At 41.2% G+C, this 16,913-nt stretch overlaps 1 protein-coding gene across 7 annotated transcripts; it reads left to right on the top strand.

The window, feature by feature from the left end:
* The first annotated feature begins 2,005 nt into the window (after positions 1-2,005).
* On the top strand, positions 2,006-16,073 carry LOC116362057 (TOG array regulator of axonemal microtubules protein 2-like). Of its 7 annotated transcripts, XM_031816367.1 has the most exons (12): positions 2,006-2,038; positions 2,957-3,156; positions 3,403-3,535; positions 6,554-6,681; positions 6,869-7,420; positions 7,805-8,066; positions 8,412-8,535; positions 8,733-8,838; positions 8,990-9,225; positions 10,142-10,300; positions 11,342-11,473; positions 14,975-16,073. In XM_031816367.1, the coding sequence occupies exons 4-12, from the start codon at positions 6,601-6,603 to the stop codon at positions 15,096-15,098; spliced, it is 1,776 nt and encodes a 591-aa protein (XP_031672227.1). In that variant the 5' UTR covers positions 2,006-2,038; positions 2,957-3,156; positions 3,403-3,535; positions 6,554-6,600; the 3' UTR covers positions 15,099-16,073. The 7 variants fall into 7 exon arrangements, with proteins under 7 accessions (XP_031672227.1, XP_031672226.1, XP_031672228.1 ...); XM_031816366.1 differs by having other exon boundaries at positions 2,957-3,535; XM_031816368.1 differs by having other exon boundaries at positions 2,007-2,038; positions 2,957-3,535; positions 14,914-15,058.
* The last annotated feature ends 840 nt before the right edge of the window (positions 16,074-16,913 follow it).

Genomic DNA, 16,913 nt, shown 5'->3' with positions numbered 1-16,913 from the left:
CTTTATTTTTATTTTTAATAAGGCAATGTATATATGACCCCCTTTCAAAGAGTCACTCATTTATCACTTTCTTGCAGATATACAGTGCCTTCAGAAAGTGTTCATACCCCTTAACTTATTCCTCATTTTGTTTTCTTACAGCCTGAATTCCAAATGGATTAAATTATAGTTTTTTATCATCTCACCCAGCTACAGACAATACCCCATAATGACAAAGTGAAAATATGTTGTAATTTTTTCTCAAATGTATTGAAAATGAAATACAGAAATATCTAATTTACATAAGTATTCACAATACATGTTAGAATCACCTTTGACAGCGATTAAAGCTGTGAGTCTTTCTGGGTAAGTCTCCAAAAGCTTTGCACCCTTGGATTGTACCATATTTGCATTACCATAATATATACAGTACCAGTCAAAAGTCTGGACACACCTACTCATTTAAGGGTTTTTCTTTATTTTTACAATTTTTTACATTTTAGAATAATAGTGAAGACATCAAAACTATGAAATAGCACAATTGGAATCATGTAGTAAGCAAAAAGTGTTAAACAAATCAAAATATATTTTATATTTGAGAATCTTCGAAGTAGCCATCCTTTTCCTTGACCACTTTGCACACTCTTGGCATTCTCTCCAACCTTTTCATGAGGTAGTCACCTGGAATGTTTTTAAATTAACAGGTGTACCTTCTTAAAAGTTAATTTGTGGAATTTCATTCCTTCTTAAAGCGTTTGAGCCAACAGGTTGGGTCGTGACAAGGTAAGGATGGTTTACAGAAGATATCCCTATTTGGTAAAAGACCACGTCCATTTTATGCCAAGAACAGCTCAAATAAGCAAAGAGAAACAACATCCCATCATTACTAAAGACATGAAGGTCAGTCAATACGGAACATTTTAAGAACTTTGAAAGTTTCTTCTAGTGCAGTCGCAAAAACCATGAAGCGCAATGATGAAACTGGTTCTCATGAGGAAGACCCAGAGTTACTTTTGCTGCAGAGGATAAGTTCAGTAGAGTGAACTGCACCTCAGATTGGAGCCCAAATAAATTCTTCACAGAGTTCAAGAAACACACACATCTCAACATGCACTGTTCACAGAGGAGACTGCGTGAATCAGACTTTCATGGTCAAATTGCTCCATTGAAACCGTTACTAAAGGACGGACACCAAAAATAAGAAGAGACTTGCTTGGACCAAGAAACATGAGCAATGGACCTTAGACTGGTGGAAATCTGTCCTTTGGTCTGATGAGTCCAAATTCGACATTTTTGCCTTTCAATGTGTGTGTAAAGAATCCAGGGTGTTTAGTTGGGTCTACTCTTCATTATAAAACTATTTGTTGAATGGTTTAAAATCCATCAGAAGCTCAATAAGTCTTGACGGGGACAGAGCTTGTTTTGACAAGGAAAGTGAAAAGGACTGAGGGAAAGTAAAATGGAAAATACATGGAAAGGAACATGGAAGAACCTCAAAGAACATTGCATTTTCAAGATCATGTAACATCAAAATGCATCTTATATTCCTGCCCTGACAGAAAAACCACATGATTTCAACTTACATTTTATGTGAGCACAAATTACATTTTGGAACACAACGTGATCACATTTTCACATGTGTAGTTTAATGTAATCACATATTGCTTTACATGTTATCACATTATCTTCACATAAGATTACATTAAAACATGTTTTTGGTACACTTCCCGTGTTCATGTGAAATTCATGTGTTTTTTGCGTAAACGCCCTGCAGTTCCACACTCAAGGATCTTAATAATGCTTTAAATGCACATGTATGATTGTGCATGTGTAATGGGTTGAAAACAAAGTCACTAAAAACAGACACCCATTTATTATTTATCCCCCCTAATTGTTTCTATATTTGTCTTAATGAATCTTAATGGGATTTTCTACATACTTTATCGTCAGCAGTCCATCAGGCCAATAGATGGCGCTGTTGCACTGTTGTAGCAAGAGAAACATTAAGTTCTGGTCAAGTGCTCACCATCTGCAGAATAAGGACCAGAACTTTACAGAGGTAAACTGTGTCAGTTCTTTTACTATTACAGGCATGTAACAGCACTTCAAACGTTCAAATATATACACAATATGTAATAACATGCTATTTAACAACTTTGTCAAGATATTATCACGTTAGGAAAGGTTTTGTTTTGGCTTTGTGTCGAACTGAGTGAGAGCAGAACGTGATTTACATTGAGTGAGAGTGTATGTTAGCTTGATGCTAGCTGAGGTAAAAAAAACATTTACGAGTCACAGAGACTATGTTTACTGAGTTGTTTACTTGTACTGGATTTTGTCTAGGAGATTTTTTATCAAGAATCCATTTGTTAGGGATTTCTGAGTTGGTTTTACATGTTATTGGTTGTTTTGTGTAAAATTGTGCTCACTAGCTGGTAAACTGGCCGAGCACGCTCAGTCTGGTGGACTTTTAGTGCATACAGTGAGAGAGAGACGATTTTCTGGAGGTGCCACCATCTTAAAGCTGAATGTATTGTTGTCACTTTTCTATAGAGGTAGAGGTATATAGAGAAACATTCAGTTATTTATGGTTTCATATATAGGTGTTTCTATTGTATGAATGTGAAATACATTGTGGTTTTCATGTGAAACCGTACACTAAGACAGGGTTATTTGTGGAACATTTTTTATTTCTGCTTTAGGTAAAGTGCATTTATGTTGTTTAATTTAAAGTGTGCACTTGTTTGATGTGAATATTTTCAAAGTACTAACAAGAAAATAGACAATTGAACAAGAGAAAAAAAATATTCTTCAAAATAAAGAAAGCGGCAGAACTTTGCAGACTTAAACTTGTGTCCGTTCTTTTTACTATTGCAGGCCACCTCAGCTACACATGTACTCTGTCTGCACACGCATCCACGCATGCACATACACACGGACAAACACACACTAATGTTCTCTCTCTTGTGTTTGTCAGCAGTTCATCGTGGCCCTGTAGTTCGCCTCCTTCACCAAAGCTCTGTCAGGGACCTACATGAAGAGTGCCATCACTCAGAGAGACACTTTGACCTGTCCTGCTCTCTCATCGGACTCATAGACGGCAGCTTTGAGATGGGTTTCAACAATAACATTGAGTTGCTTGAGAATTCATGTAGTAAAAACCAGATACAGACTACAGTATGATCCATTTTTTTGTGGTTCAATCAGAGTCTGCTCTCAATACTGTCCAGTTTTATAGTTGTTCCTATTAATTGATTGACTGGCGTTTGTCCATGACTCTACTGTCAAACCCCTAACATTGTTGTATTTGATTCTATGTTGTTGCAGCCTAGTATCCAAACTGATATGTCATTTTTAGTAAAAAAAATAACAGTGTTTATAATTTGCTATTCCTGACTACTGTAGTGTTGTGGTTTCTTGCAGGTAACCTGCTGTTCCTGGCTGTGGTCAGCCATTTTGGGGCGAAGCTGCACCGGCCCAGGTTCATTGCTAAGGGCTGTTTCCTCATGGCTGTAGGATCCTCCCTCACAGGCCTGCCACACTTCTTCATGGGACGGTAAAAACAACTGAAATACTGGTTAAACTTGTACTTGTAGAGATACTCCAATGCGGAGGATAGTTTCACTTTAGAAATAAAGAAATGTATCCAGTTGTTGATTAATCTCAGTTAACTTCGAACTAAAGTCTTGCGTAATTGGCAGGCTGCTTGATTATGTTTTGGGGCCATACATGTTAAGAGAAGGGATTAACTTGTTATGGCTGCAATCCCGTTAACGGGATAAGTGTCATCAACAACCGCTGTATAGCATAGCGCTACATTCAATAAATATTATTAAAAATATTTATATTCATGAAATCACAAGTGCAATATAGGAAAACACAGTTTAGCCTTTTGTTAATCCACCTGTCATGTCAGATTTTGAAATGATGCTTTGCAGCGAAAGCAATCCAAGTGTTTGTGTAAGTTTATCGATCGCTCGACAAAACATTAAGTACACTTAGCATCAAGTAGCTCGGTCACGAAAATCAGAAAAGCAATTAAATGAATCGTTTACCTTTGATCTTCGGATGTTTTCACTCACCAGACTCCCAGTTACACAACAAATGTTCCTTTTGTTCCATAACATTATTTTTATATCCAAAATACCTCCGTTTGTTTGGCGCATTATGTTCAGAAATCCACAGGAAAGAGCGGTCACGACAACGCAGACAAATTCCAAATACTTTCCATAATGTCCACAGAAACATGTCAAACGTTTTTTATAACCAATCCCCAGGTTGTTTTTAAAATATATAATCGATAATATATCAACCGCAAATGTATTTCACAGTAGGAGAGGGAAAAGCAATAGCTGTCCAAACTCTGTTGCGCAAGCAAAACTCATGTGACCACTTGAGGCGATGTTATCTGTCTGGCTCATTTTTCAAAATAAAAGCCTGAAACTATGTCTGAAGACTGTTGACACCTTGAGGAAGCGATAGGAAAGGGAATCTGGTTGATATCCCTTTAATGGAGCAAGGGGAGCTTATGGAACATGGAGTTTTCAAAATAGAAGCCACTTCCTGTTTTGATTTTCCTCAGGGTTTCGCCTGCAATATCAGTTCTGTTATACTCACAGACAATATTTGGACAGTTTTGGAAACTTTAGAGTGTTTTCTATCCAATACTAATAATAATATGCATATATTAGGAACTGAGACTGAGGAGCTGGCCGTTTACAATGGGCACCTTTTAATCCAAGCTACTCAATACGGCCCCTGCGGCCATAAAAAGTTTGGACAACAAAGGCAAGGTATTGGAGTGGCCATCACAAAGCCCTGACCTCAATCCTATAGAAAATGTGTGGGCAGAACTGAAAAGGCGTGTGCGAGCAAGAAGGCCTACAAACCTGTCTCAGTTACACCAGCTCTGTCAGGAGGAATGGGCCAAAATTCACACAACTTATTGTGGGAAGCTTTTGGAAGGCTACCCATAACGTTTGACCCAAGTTAAACAATTTAAAGGCAATGCTACCAAATACTAATTGAGTGTATGTAAACTTCTGACCCACTGGGAATGTGATGAAAGAAATACAAGCTGAAATAAATCAATCTCTCTACTATTATTCTGACATTTCACATTCTTAAAATAAAGTGGTGATCCTAACTAACCTAAAACAGGGGATTTTTACCAGGATTAAATTTCAGGAATTGTGAAAAACTGAGTTTAAATGTATTTGGCTAAGGTGTATGTAAACTTCCGACTTCAACTGTATACAGTGTATATATATATAAACTCAGCAAAAAAAGAAATATCCTCTCACTGTCAATTGCTTTTATTTTCAGCAAACTTAACATGTGTAAATATTTGTATGAACATAACAAGATTCAACAACTGAGACATAAACTGAACCAGTTCCACAGAAATTTGACTAACAGAAATGGAATAATCAAAATCAATGGTCAAAATCAAAAGTAACAGTATCTGGTGTGGCCATCAACTGCATTAAGTACTGCAGTGCGTCTCCTCCTCATGGACTGCACCAGATTTGCCAGTTCTTGCTGTACCATGTTACCCCACTCTTCCACCTAGGTACCTGCAAGTTCCCAGACATTTCTGGGGGGAATGGCCCTAGCTCTCACCCTCCGATCCAACAGGTCTCAGATGTGCTCAATGGGATTGAGATCCGGGCTCTTCGCTGACCATGGCAGAACACTGATATTCCTGTCTTGCAGGAAATCATGCACAGAACGAGCAGTATGGCTGGTGGCATTCTCATGCTGGAGGGTCATGTCAGGATGAGCCTGCAGGAAGTGTACCACACGAGGGAGGAGGATGTCTTCCCTGTAATACACAGCGTTGAGACTGCCTGCAATGACAACAAGCTTAGTCCGATGATGCTGTGACACACTGCATCCAAATCGATATCGCTCCAGAGTACAGGCATCGGTGTAACGCTCATTCCTTCAACGATAAACGTAAATCTGACCATCACCCCTGGTGAGACGAAACCGCGACTCGTCAGTGAAGAGCACTTTTTGGCAGTCCTTTTTGGTCCAGCGACGGTGGGTTTGTTCCCATAGGCGACGCTGTTGCCGGTGATGTCTAATGAGGACCTGCCTTACAACAGGCCTACAAGCCCTCAGTTCAGCCTCCAGCTTATTGCGGGTAGTCTGAGCACTGATGTAGGGATTGTGCGTGGGAAACATGGGAAACAGTGTTTAAACCCTTTACAATGAAGATCTGTGAAGTGGCTTGGATTTTTACAAATTATCTTTGAAAGACAGGGTCCTAAAAAAGTTTTTTTTGCTGAGTTTATATATATATATATATATATATATATATTTACAAATTCACCACATTCATGATTTAAATGGGAATCAAAAAGCTTTCATGAATGTTCACCATGTGCTGATGTGCTCAGCACTGTCAACAGACCCCATTATGACATCACAATGTAACGGAAGCCTTGCCATGATATCATTGCTGGTTCCATCTGACAAGCAAAATTTCATTTCATGATAGATCTCTCACAGAGATAGGTTAAGTTCTTATTTTGAGAGTGTTAATATTTATCATCAATGGCTTATCGAGGGAGAAAATCAAGTGAGTTTGACAAACTCCAGAAGGAGAACTCACAGATGAAGAGCGTCATCGAAAACCTGAGGAAGCAAAACATGGCTTTAAACCAACAGGATGACCAGGACAAGTTTTCAAGTTTTGTAAGGCTCATCAGTTTTTTCAAACGTTTTTCCAAAAATATCACTGTTTATTTTGTGGTTTCATAGACATACAGTAGGCCTACATCCATAAAATCTTTAGCTTAAAAGTTTTTCATGACACACTGTAGAAACTATTTTGCCTTCTTCACTTCTGTTATACATTTCATACTGTACCATTGTGATCCAGGGCTATCAGGAGAGCTACCCAATCGCAGAGGGCCATCGTGGCTTCATCAGTGATGCCAGACTTCTGCAGATGCAGAGAGCTGAAAGAGAGGCCATGGAAGCAAAGCAAAGAAAGATAAGTGCTATCCATGAGAATTATGTCCGGACTGCTCTCATCGGGGTTGGCAGCACCTTCGCGCACCACTTCGTCCCCTCTATTCAGTGCATTCCGCGGCCGAAAGCTCCACCGAGGCCTTTGCCACGAAGGCTTGAGCACATAGCTCTGGCCCCACTGAAGAACGTGGTGGGGGTGGACGGAGCCCAAGTTCGACCCGGATCTCACTCTCTGGAGTCCATCCAGGTAAATAAGTCATTCAGCAGCAGTAGCGTGTGGCCTGTTCCCGTCCCTCCCACTGCAGCTCCCTCCAAGAGGGGAAAGAAGAAGAAGGGCAGGCGGGGAGTCAAAGCCCTGAAAGTCCAGTCGGACCAGGGCTGTGCTGACAACAACGGACCCATTGACCTGATGGAGGAGGTGAGGGACATCGAGGCTCACCTGAAGGAGGAGGACTGGAAGGTAGGATGGACTTCAAATGTATTGTAAATGTGAAAATTTGCGGTTCAGAATTATACTTGGACTGATAAATTGCCAAAACAGATAGTGGTTCCATGTCTTAAAATCAAATCAATCACATGTGCCGAACACAACAAGTGTAGACCTTACCGTGAAACCAACAGTGCAGTTCAAGAAGAGTTAAGAAAATATTTCCCAAATAAACTAAAGTAAAAATTAATAATAATTAAAGTAACACAATAACGAGGCTAAATACAGGGGGTATCGGTTTAAACAGCATGATAGAATAGATCCTAGAATACAGGATCTCTCTGTATTAGTTTATGTATATACTAGTTCTATATGTATTTCTATGATGGGAGCATTGTTTTCTGGTCTACACCAAAGGTGGTACATGAGGTGAAGGCCATGGGCAGGAGAAGTTTGGGCTCGGCCATGTCCACGGGGGAAATAGCAACCAGCTCTCTGGGAAGCCTGAGCTCAGTGGATATGAACACCCCTGCGGAGCTCCGTGACTACTTGGATGTCGGGACCCCGGTCAAGTCGCTTGACAGCCCACCCAGGCCTGCTCCCCCTCCTACCAAGCCCAGGAGCAAACAGCCTCGGCCTATAAGGTTCCTTAGCCTGCCAAAGGCTGCCACCGGCTCAGGTCAGTCCCTCTCATGTATTCACACAAATGTAAATAAGACAGGGAGATGAAGCTAGGTAGAGTGATAGAAAGACAGTAGGAAGGGAAGGGACACAAATGGCTTTAGCCCAGGGATAAGACATTTTTCCACACTTGATTTGCCTGTTTCACAGTGAGATAACTTTTACTCAAGGTTAATTGGACCCTGTTTCTGAGCAGGGAGAGCACCAAAAATATATGTGCTAAATTTAAAATGATATCATAATGAACTAGTGTTAAAAGCTACAAACAGATATGGAAATTAGTAAATACATAAATAAATACATACAGTTCATAGAGAGATAGATGTCTGCTGTCAACCCATAGACAAGATGGCAGCCAGTGAGCCAAAGGGTCAAATTAAGAACCAGGCCAGATTGCAGCCTCTGTCCAACCCAGAGCAGGCCCTGACTAAGACCTTCAAGCTGCTCCACTCTGCCTCTGATGACTGGTGAGCATTCACTGTAGACGAGACCAATGGAGCTAGGCTAAAGGAAGCACAGTGTAGTGTCCTTGGAAAAGTAGATTTGAGCTACAGAGCATAGAAACTTCTGAAATTAATGACCAGAGTCCTAATTGATGAACATCATTTTAATGTTTTTGGAAAATGTTGTGTAAAATGCTTACGTTTCTTTCACTGAATTGCAGGGAGAAGAAGATCGAGGGCTTGACCTCTCTCCGTGTGATGGCTCAGGACCACATGGACATACTGATGCCTAAACTCCATGATATCTGTCTTGCCATTATAAATGAGGTAGCTGTATTCATTCACTGCCCTATTCATTCATCTGCACAAATGTGCTACATTTGGAGAACAAGTCAAATTATTGTTTCATGTTTCTGATGTTCGTGGGTTGTTCTGCTCAACATTAATAGCTGGTCCTGTGTGTGTTATTATGATTCAGGTGAAGAACCTGCGCTCTGCAGTGTCCTGTGCTGCCATGGCCACACTGGGTGACATGTACGTCCACCTCCAGAGGGCCATGGACAGTGAGGTGGAGGTGACGGCACGCGTGCTGCTGCACAAAGCCAGCGAGGCCAACGCCTTCATCCGGCAGGGCGCCAACTCTGCCCTGGGTCACATGGTGCAGAGCTGCACCCCTACACGTGTCATGAATGCCCTGCTGGTCGGTGGGCTGAGGTAAAGAGGGAGAGGGGTCAATTAACACTCACTAAGGGGTAGATCCGGACTTCCACAAATTATCCCATTATCCAAGCCTCAAAATTGAAAAGATTGAAATACTGCTAGTTTTTAATTAACTGCCTTTTTCATCAGCATGCTAGGTTATTCCACAACACTTCCGGCAGCAACTCACCCCAACGCTAGACGTCACATTTCAATGGAATCACATTTTTTTGTTATGTCTTATACTTCCTTGTGTTGTGTACTTCTTATTTTACCATTGCGTTATTTAGATTATTTTTAGCCATTGGTGGAGAGGTACTGTCTACTGATGTGTGCTAGCGTTTGGGGAGTAACAAGTCATTTATAAACATTTATAAAGTATATATAGTGAACACTTTAGATTAGGGGCTATTAGTGAGGCACTGAGGTATTCGTAAGTACATGTACTCACATTCATAAATGCACTCATTAATAAATACACCATTTGTGACATTTATAAATACATTAATAAATATGTATATAAATGGTGAGTCAAACCATTAATCAACCATTAACAAATGCCTTGACAGTAACTCCTTTATAACTGGTTTATAGTACATTAGTAGTACATTATTAATCATTTACAAATTGTGAACATACTATGATCAAACACCTCATGAACAAATCATTTAAAATAGCGTTTTTAAATGTGTAAATAACTATTTATAGATTTCTTATTGACATTTACAAAGGTAGGAATAATGATTCATAAATGGTAAGTAACTCTTTACAAACAGTTTATAAATGGTATATTAAGGGACCTTAATATAAAGTCTTACCGAACATTTTGATCCATCGATGAGACGTCATCAATACAATCCATTATCATTCATCTCCTAACTCATGTATCTCTATGATATGTAACTGATGTGCTCTGTTTTTCCTTCCTCAGCCACCGTAACGCTGCGGTGAGGAGCTGCACTGCTCAGCACCTGGAGAGACTGGCTGAGGTCATGGGGACGGCTCGTCTCCTGTCGGGGAAGAAAGACCTCACTGACCGTTTCTTGATTGCCGTCAGTAAACTGGCTGTGGACCCTTCACAGGAAGTCAGGTGGGAAGTTCCTCCTGTAAAGTAGCTTGCTTCAACATAACAGTTAAGGCCGGGATTCAACCATGGCTCGCTATAGCACTAGATCGCCGACAATGCAGCTTTTAAAGGTAATTTAGTCTTGAGTCAACATCTGCAGCGTTTACCACGAATACAAATTGAAATTGACTTTAAAAGCCACATTGTCGTCTGTCTACAGCATCTATGCTAAAGGGTGTAATGGATTGAATTGCGGATTTTAGGTATTCCAAAACAACCACAGGTTCTCTTGGAGGGGAATAGTAATTGAAAACAAAAAGGAAAAATTATAAACACAAATAAGTGCTACGTGGCATAGGACAATCCAAGTCCAGGCACCCATGTGGGTTTGAAAGTTAAAAAGCCAAAAGCTTAGCCGGGATGTTTGGCCGGGAGGGATGTTCTTCTCCCATCGCCAACTAGCGACCTCCTGTGGTGGGCGGGGTGCAATGCACGGACACGGTCGGCAGGTGTATGGTGTTTCCTCCGACACATTGGTGCTTCCAGGTTAAGCGGGCATTGTGTCAAGAAGCAGTGCGGCTTGGCTGGGTTGTGTTTCGGAGGACGCACGGCTCTCGACCTTCGCATCTCCAGAGTCTTTACGGGAGTTGCAGCGATGGGCAAAGACTGTAACTACCTATTGGATACCACGAAATTGGGGTAAAAATTACAAATGTAAATGAGTCCAAATAGTCAGTACCTGATTCAGTTTCCTTCCATCTGTTTGGTGCCTAATGAAGACAACCCTACTTGATCACAATGGTCGGTCTGAGCCAAGTGCTGTGCAGATTCGCTTAGATTTTCATAATAACGAACGGTTAAAACCCAGTTGTTATATTGTTGAGATGATTTGTAGATCAGGTAATGCGGTACATTGCTCAAACTGACCCTCTTGCAAATTCTACCTAATGTATGTCTTATTTTTTCTCAGGTTGCCATCAATTGAGTACTGTTTTTAATCACAGACAGCAGAAATGATTTGATATGTTGCACGTTTAAGATGATATTCATATCTTTTGTCCACAGGCATCATGGTCGCAATATCTTGAGCAACATGGCCACCAATGGCGACTTTCCTAAAATGTGGGACAAATTCGCTCCGAGGAAAGAGAGAGAATCCTTGAGGGAGGTCATCTCAAAGGTTAACCTCAAAGAAAGGTACATTCTCTCTGGATGATTAGAAGAAGTGTAACAAATGAGCTGATATGATTACAGAAATCCAATCCCACTGGGCACAGAAATCAGATCCATGTCTAGTTTGATTTAAATTTGGGAACTCAACCAAAATGTGAAATCAACCAAAAATGCTGGTTAAAAGTTGGGTGAAAAAAATCCAATTGAGTTTTCAGCGTTGATTCACCGTCATCACATAGATTTTCTTGTTGTTGAAATGAGGTGGAAAAGTTTATTCAACCAGTTTTGGCCCAAAGGGATGAATTTAATATACTTGTCACAACTCTTACCGAAGGTGGCTCCCCTTCCCGTTCGGGTGGCGCTCGGCGGTCGTCATCACCGGCCTACTAGCTGCCACTGATTCTTTCCTCCCCCTCCTTGTCTGTTTATTGGTTACACCTGTTGTGTATTTGCTGATTAGTTGGGCTTTATTAGCCAGCCGGCCCGCCTGCTCTTTGTGCGGGATTGTTTTGTGTAACTTGTGTGCACGTCTGTGGGTTACATGTTTCCCATTTCGTGGGTTTTGCTGGACAGTTTAAGTCCCCGTGTTTGGGGCGTTGTTTTGTTGTACGCCCTGTGTTTTCGTGGGGTTGGCTTATGTTCGCCTATGGGCCTATGGGCTTATGTTCGCCTATGGGCCTATGGGCTTATGTTCGCCGTTTTGTGCATTAAATTAGCACTACCCTGAACTCTCTGCTTCCTGCGCCTGACTTCTCACCCACTACACCCAGAACGTTACAATACTGTAAGATTATATCTTTCTGTCTTTTCTCTTTTTCAACAGGAATATCTGAATCATCCCCAACTTGACTATATATTTGTATGTAAATATTTGCACATTTCCCAACTTGACTATTATCCCCTCCAGCCCCCAAACTCCAATATTTTCTCTCATTCTAAGAAATTTGACACTATCATCCAACCCCCATGTAAATGCATCTTTAAACTGCATTGACTCCTTGTCCAAGTTCTGAATCCACTATAAGGCCATATGAACCACATTCAAAGCACTAAATTACCTTTCCTCGAAGCTCCTATCTGATCTACCAGCTCAATAGTGGTCTACTGAAACCATACTCACCATCTCAGGGGGTGCTCAGATCATCAACCACTGACCTCCACACCATCCTCAAAACCAGCAGTCCTCTTTTGGAGACAGATTGGTCAGTGCTCCTGTATGGCACCAACATTGTGGATTTTCATCCAATACTTCTGTACTATGGGAACATTCTTTGGACAATAAAATGAGGTAAAATGGAAGCTGGCTACAGTCTCAGTTTTATCCTCCAAGACAGTTTGAGGATGTGTAACAACAATACCTGTGGTTTAACTTGACGATCAGGGCCAGATTACCGAATGGGCACGCAGGGCACCTGCCCTGTGGGCCCTGACCTCCAGGGAATATCATCATAACATCCAAAACTAAAAAAATTGTGGATGTATATTACAGTACGTGGACGTTTTACATTTCGTGAGCTCGTTTCATAGTTTGTAGCCATGTTATATATAAATTTGTGCATATTTTGTAGAAATTCCTGAGCATTTAAACATTTTTAGTGGGGATGTTGTATATCAATTTTCTTACTGGTGCTCTTCCATGCCGTCCTTAGGAGGGGTGCGTCACTTGAGTAGGTTGAGTCACTGACGTGATCTTCCTGTCTGGGTTGGCGCGCCCTTTTGAGTTGTGCCGTGGCGGAGATCTTTGTGGGCTATACTCGGCCTTGTCTCAGGATGGTAAGTTGGTGGTTGAAGATATCCCTCTAGTGGTGTGGGGTTACATCCTTCCTGTTTGGCCCTGTCCGGGGGTATCATCAGATGGGGCCACAGTGTCTCCTGACCCCTCCTGTCTCAGCCTCCAGTATTTATGCTGCAGTAGTTTAAGTGTCGGGGGCTAGGGTCAGTTTGTTATATCTGGAGTACCTCTCCTGTCTTATCCGGTGTCCTGTGTGAATTTAAGTATGCTCTCTCTAATTCTCTCTTTCTCTCTCTCTCTCGGAGGACCTGAGCCCTAGGACCATGCCTCAACTCTCTAGAGACAGCAGGAGTGGTAGAGATACTCTTAATGATCGGCTATGAAAAGCCAACTGACATTTACTCCTGAGGTGCTGACTTGCTTCACCCCCGACAACTATTGTGTTTATTATTATTTGACCATGCTGGTCATTTATGAACATTTGAACATCTTGGCCATGTTCTGTTATAATCTCCACCCGGCACAGCCAGAAGAGGACTGGCCACCCCTCATAGCCTGGTTCCTCTCTAGGTTTCTTCCTAGGTTTTGGCCTTTCTAGGGAGTTTTTCCAAGCCACCGTGCTTCTACACCTGCATTGCTTGCTGTTTGGGGTTTTAGGCTGGGTTTCTGTACAGCACTTTGAGATATCAGCTGATGTACGAAGGGCTATAAAAATACATTTGATTTGAATTGACAGACCCCACACTCATCGCTAGAGATCGAACTTCAGACTCCCTCCAAAACCACTGAACCCCTCAACACACCGAAAGAGATTACGATATACCCCCTTAGAGGGAGCCGGAACAGGATAACTCCCTCCACCATCACAAAGACACAGAGGAGGAGGAACTATCCAACACCCAGGGAGAGAGAACGAGTGACCTCAGTCGAACACAGCCAGAAAGAGGAGGTGGAAGAGGTGTTAGATAGAGGATGTGAGCAAGAAAGAGCAGAAGGCTTCTGGTCAGCCAAATGGCAGGCAGAGGGAGAGGTCATAGTGATTCACACCCACAGAGAGAAAGACAACCCACACAACCTCTTGGTTGAGATGAACCGCACAGCGTTAGAGGCAGAGGGCTTTCAGCGCTAGCCAGTCAGCCTGCCTGCTCTGATCCTCAAGTCAATTGTATTTAAATTCATGTTCATTAAAGATTTTTATTCAAGAATTGAAAAGTCCCATTTACTTAATGATCATTTTTCACTGTCTTCAACCCTCAAGAACCAGGGTTAGTCTGGGTCACCCTTTTACTGGGCAAACACAACTTGCATATCATCATAGACTAGGCCGAAACGTTAATCTTTTAACCTTGCCTGAATAAAACAATGCATTTTTTTTATAGTGAGCAAGAGTTGCGCTTTTTCCTTTTCTATGATGATGATCACATTTTTGGTTGCACCTCAACTCAACGTTGGTTGAGCGCCCTCTGTTTTTTTGTTGTCAAATAATACATATATTTTTAATGTACAAAGTAAATTATTCAAAGCATTAAAATTGTAATGTTTCCAACTTATTTATACAACCTACTCCACACTTACAAAGTGAAAGTTTATAGAAATTCTGAAATTAAGTAGTAAACAAGAAAAGCAGAATTGAGTCCAATTATAATGCAAATAATTTAATGGTCTATGGTTCAATCCCATTTCTGAAGGTCTGATGAATAATTAATATTGTTCCTCCTCTTCCTTGTGGCAGGCGCAGCAGCACACTGCCCTCCAAAGCCTGCAAAATAATCGCTCGACTGCCCCTTTCCTAGCTCTGCATGGAACATCCAGTGTCACATCCTTGGTGACGTGTGGGGTGACATCCGGGATGACCACAGCAACATCCTCTGGAAAGGGAAAAAAGAGGATCAGGATGTAAACAAATGCAAACCGTAGCTTCTTAACACTGGCCAGTTGAAAGGTTCTGCTAAGATGTCATGACAAACGGCACCTGTCAGAGTGCTCTCTAAGTGTTACTCACCTGCTTGGATGTCAGCTGGCAGAGTGTCGAAGACGGCCATCGTGAGAGTCCTTTCTTCAGGTGTGACATGCTCAATCGATCCTATTTATTTGTACTGAAATGTGATCTTTTTTTTTCTCTGCTGCTACTCGTGTTTTACAGAAACACGTTTGAGTGGGTTTTCTACAGTCTGGCGCATGTTGACACAATATGGAGAATGCATATGCTGCAAACCAGCACAACTATCACGCATCAACTATAGACGAGTTTCACTCACTACTGCAGTTTGGAGTTAGGTTGATGTTAGAGGCTACTGGAGGAAGTTATGGGGCATACTTGAACTCTTTAAGGGAACATGAACCTTTCTACTCCTGCAAATTATGACTAATAACCCTAATCAAATTCTACGAGATGGGTTTTTGAATGCAGTACTGTATTTTCATTGAAATGGCAGATTTGTATGATTTCACACAAAAAAAATGTATGTAATGCTTCCCACAAAGAAATTATTTTACTATTTTGTTTCAAATGGTCCCTCTGGCATGCATATTTCTGTATGATTTAACACATGTTTGAATCCCACTTCCTTGATATTTTTAAGTTAATTTTAGTCCTCCTCCTTGCATGTTTTGTTCCATACCTGTGCCTTGGAGAAAACAACTATAGCCCTCCAAGTCTAATACGCTATACACAACAGCAGCCTACAGTGTTAACTTATTGAGAATGTATATCATTGTATTTAACATTCAAACCTCTTTTGAACTCTTCAGATCTTAACCGGATCAAACTGGAATGTTAATATATTACCCTAAGTCAAACTGGTTTTGGTGTCTTAGACACAAAAGGTTGTTTTCTCCTCATAGTAAAAACACTGTTTCATGGTTTGGATTAAAAACACTGGGTATTTGTTACGTAGAACTTTGTGTTTTTTGGGGGGGAAAGCAATACTTAGCTCTACTGCTGTCTATGTAGAGGCCTAGTTAGAATTGTATTGCAATGACAGGTGAAGTGCTTGTTGAAATCATGCTGCCTTGCTGCTCATTCCTTAAAGTACTTATACCAACGAATACCTGTTTGTCTGTAGCCATAGCTGTTCTTAACCTGTTCAACTCTGACGCCCTCTGGTGGCATTTTATAAACGATGCATAATATTGTATACTGCCCTCATAAAGTACATTTCGGTCCTTACAGAAACATGCTTAGGGAAAGGGGAATACCTAGTCAGTTGTACAACTGAATGTATTCAACTAAAATGTGTCTTACGCATTTAACCCAACCACTCTGAATCAGAGATGTGCGGGGTCTGCCTTAATCGACATTCACGTCATCGGCGCCCGGGGAACAGTGGGTTAACTCCCTTGCTCAGGGGCAGAACGACAGTTAAGTACTGTTAGAAAGCTAAGAACTGTGGGATTCTGATAAGCGTCAGAAACAATGTGACTATTACAGAGCCCGAGATAGGGGGGAGGTCCCAATTGTCAGTTGTTGGGGAATAAGAGATTTGAAAGTCTAGGTTTGACATGAAATATGTAACCAATTACTCTCTCTAAACATGTGCACATTTCCATAGGAACAGAGCCATTTTAAAAGTGCGGGGTTTGTGCAACGTTTATCGTTTGACAGGATATACACATGAGAAGAAAGCTGAAGTCTCTATCCATACATTGATGTAAACATTCCCTTGTCTGATTCCCAGTTCGTCCACTCGCTAGCAGTCGGAGATCACATGAGTTCTCTTGGCCACTTGAAAC

Source organism: Oncorhynchus kisutch, unplaced genomic scaffold (genome assembly GCF_002021735.2).
Source record: "Oncorhynchus kisutch isolate 150728-3 unplaced genomic scaffold, Okis_V2 scaffold784, whole genome shotgun sequence".
NCBI lineage: Eukaryota > Metazoa > Chordata > Actinopteri > Salmoniformes > Salmonidae > Oncorhynchus > Oncorhynchus kisutch.
The sequence above is the reverse complement of the archived record's forward strand: the minus strand, read 5'-3'. Positions and strand labels throughout refer to the sequence as shown.

Bases quoted from the DNA above. Each gene is read 5' to 3' on its own strand.
- LOC116362057 (XM_031816367.1), top strand. From the start codon at position 6,601: ATGAAGAGCGTCATCGAAAACCTGAGGAAGCAAAACATGGCTTTAAAC. The intron at 7,421-7,804 runs GTAGGATGGACT...TCTACACCAAAG, and splicing joins TGAAGGAGGAGGACTGGAAG to GTGGTACATGAGGTGAAGGC. The intron at 9,226-10,141 runs GTAAAGAGGGAG...TTCCTTCCTCAG, and splicing joins CTGCTGGTCGGTGGGCTGAG to CCACCGTAACGCTGCGGTGA.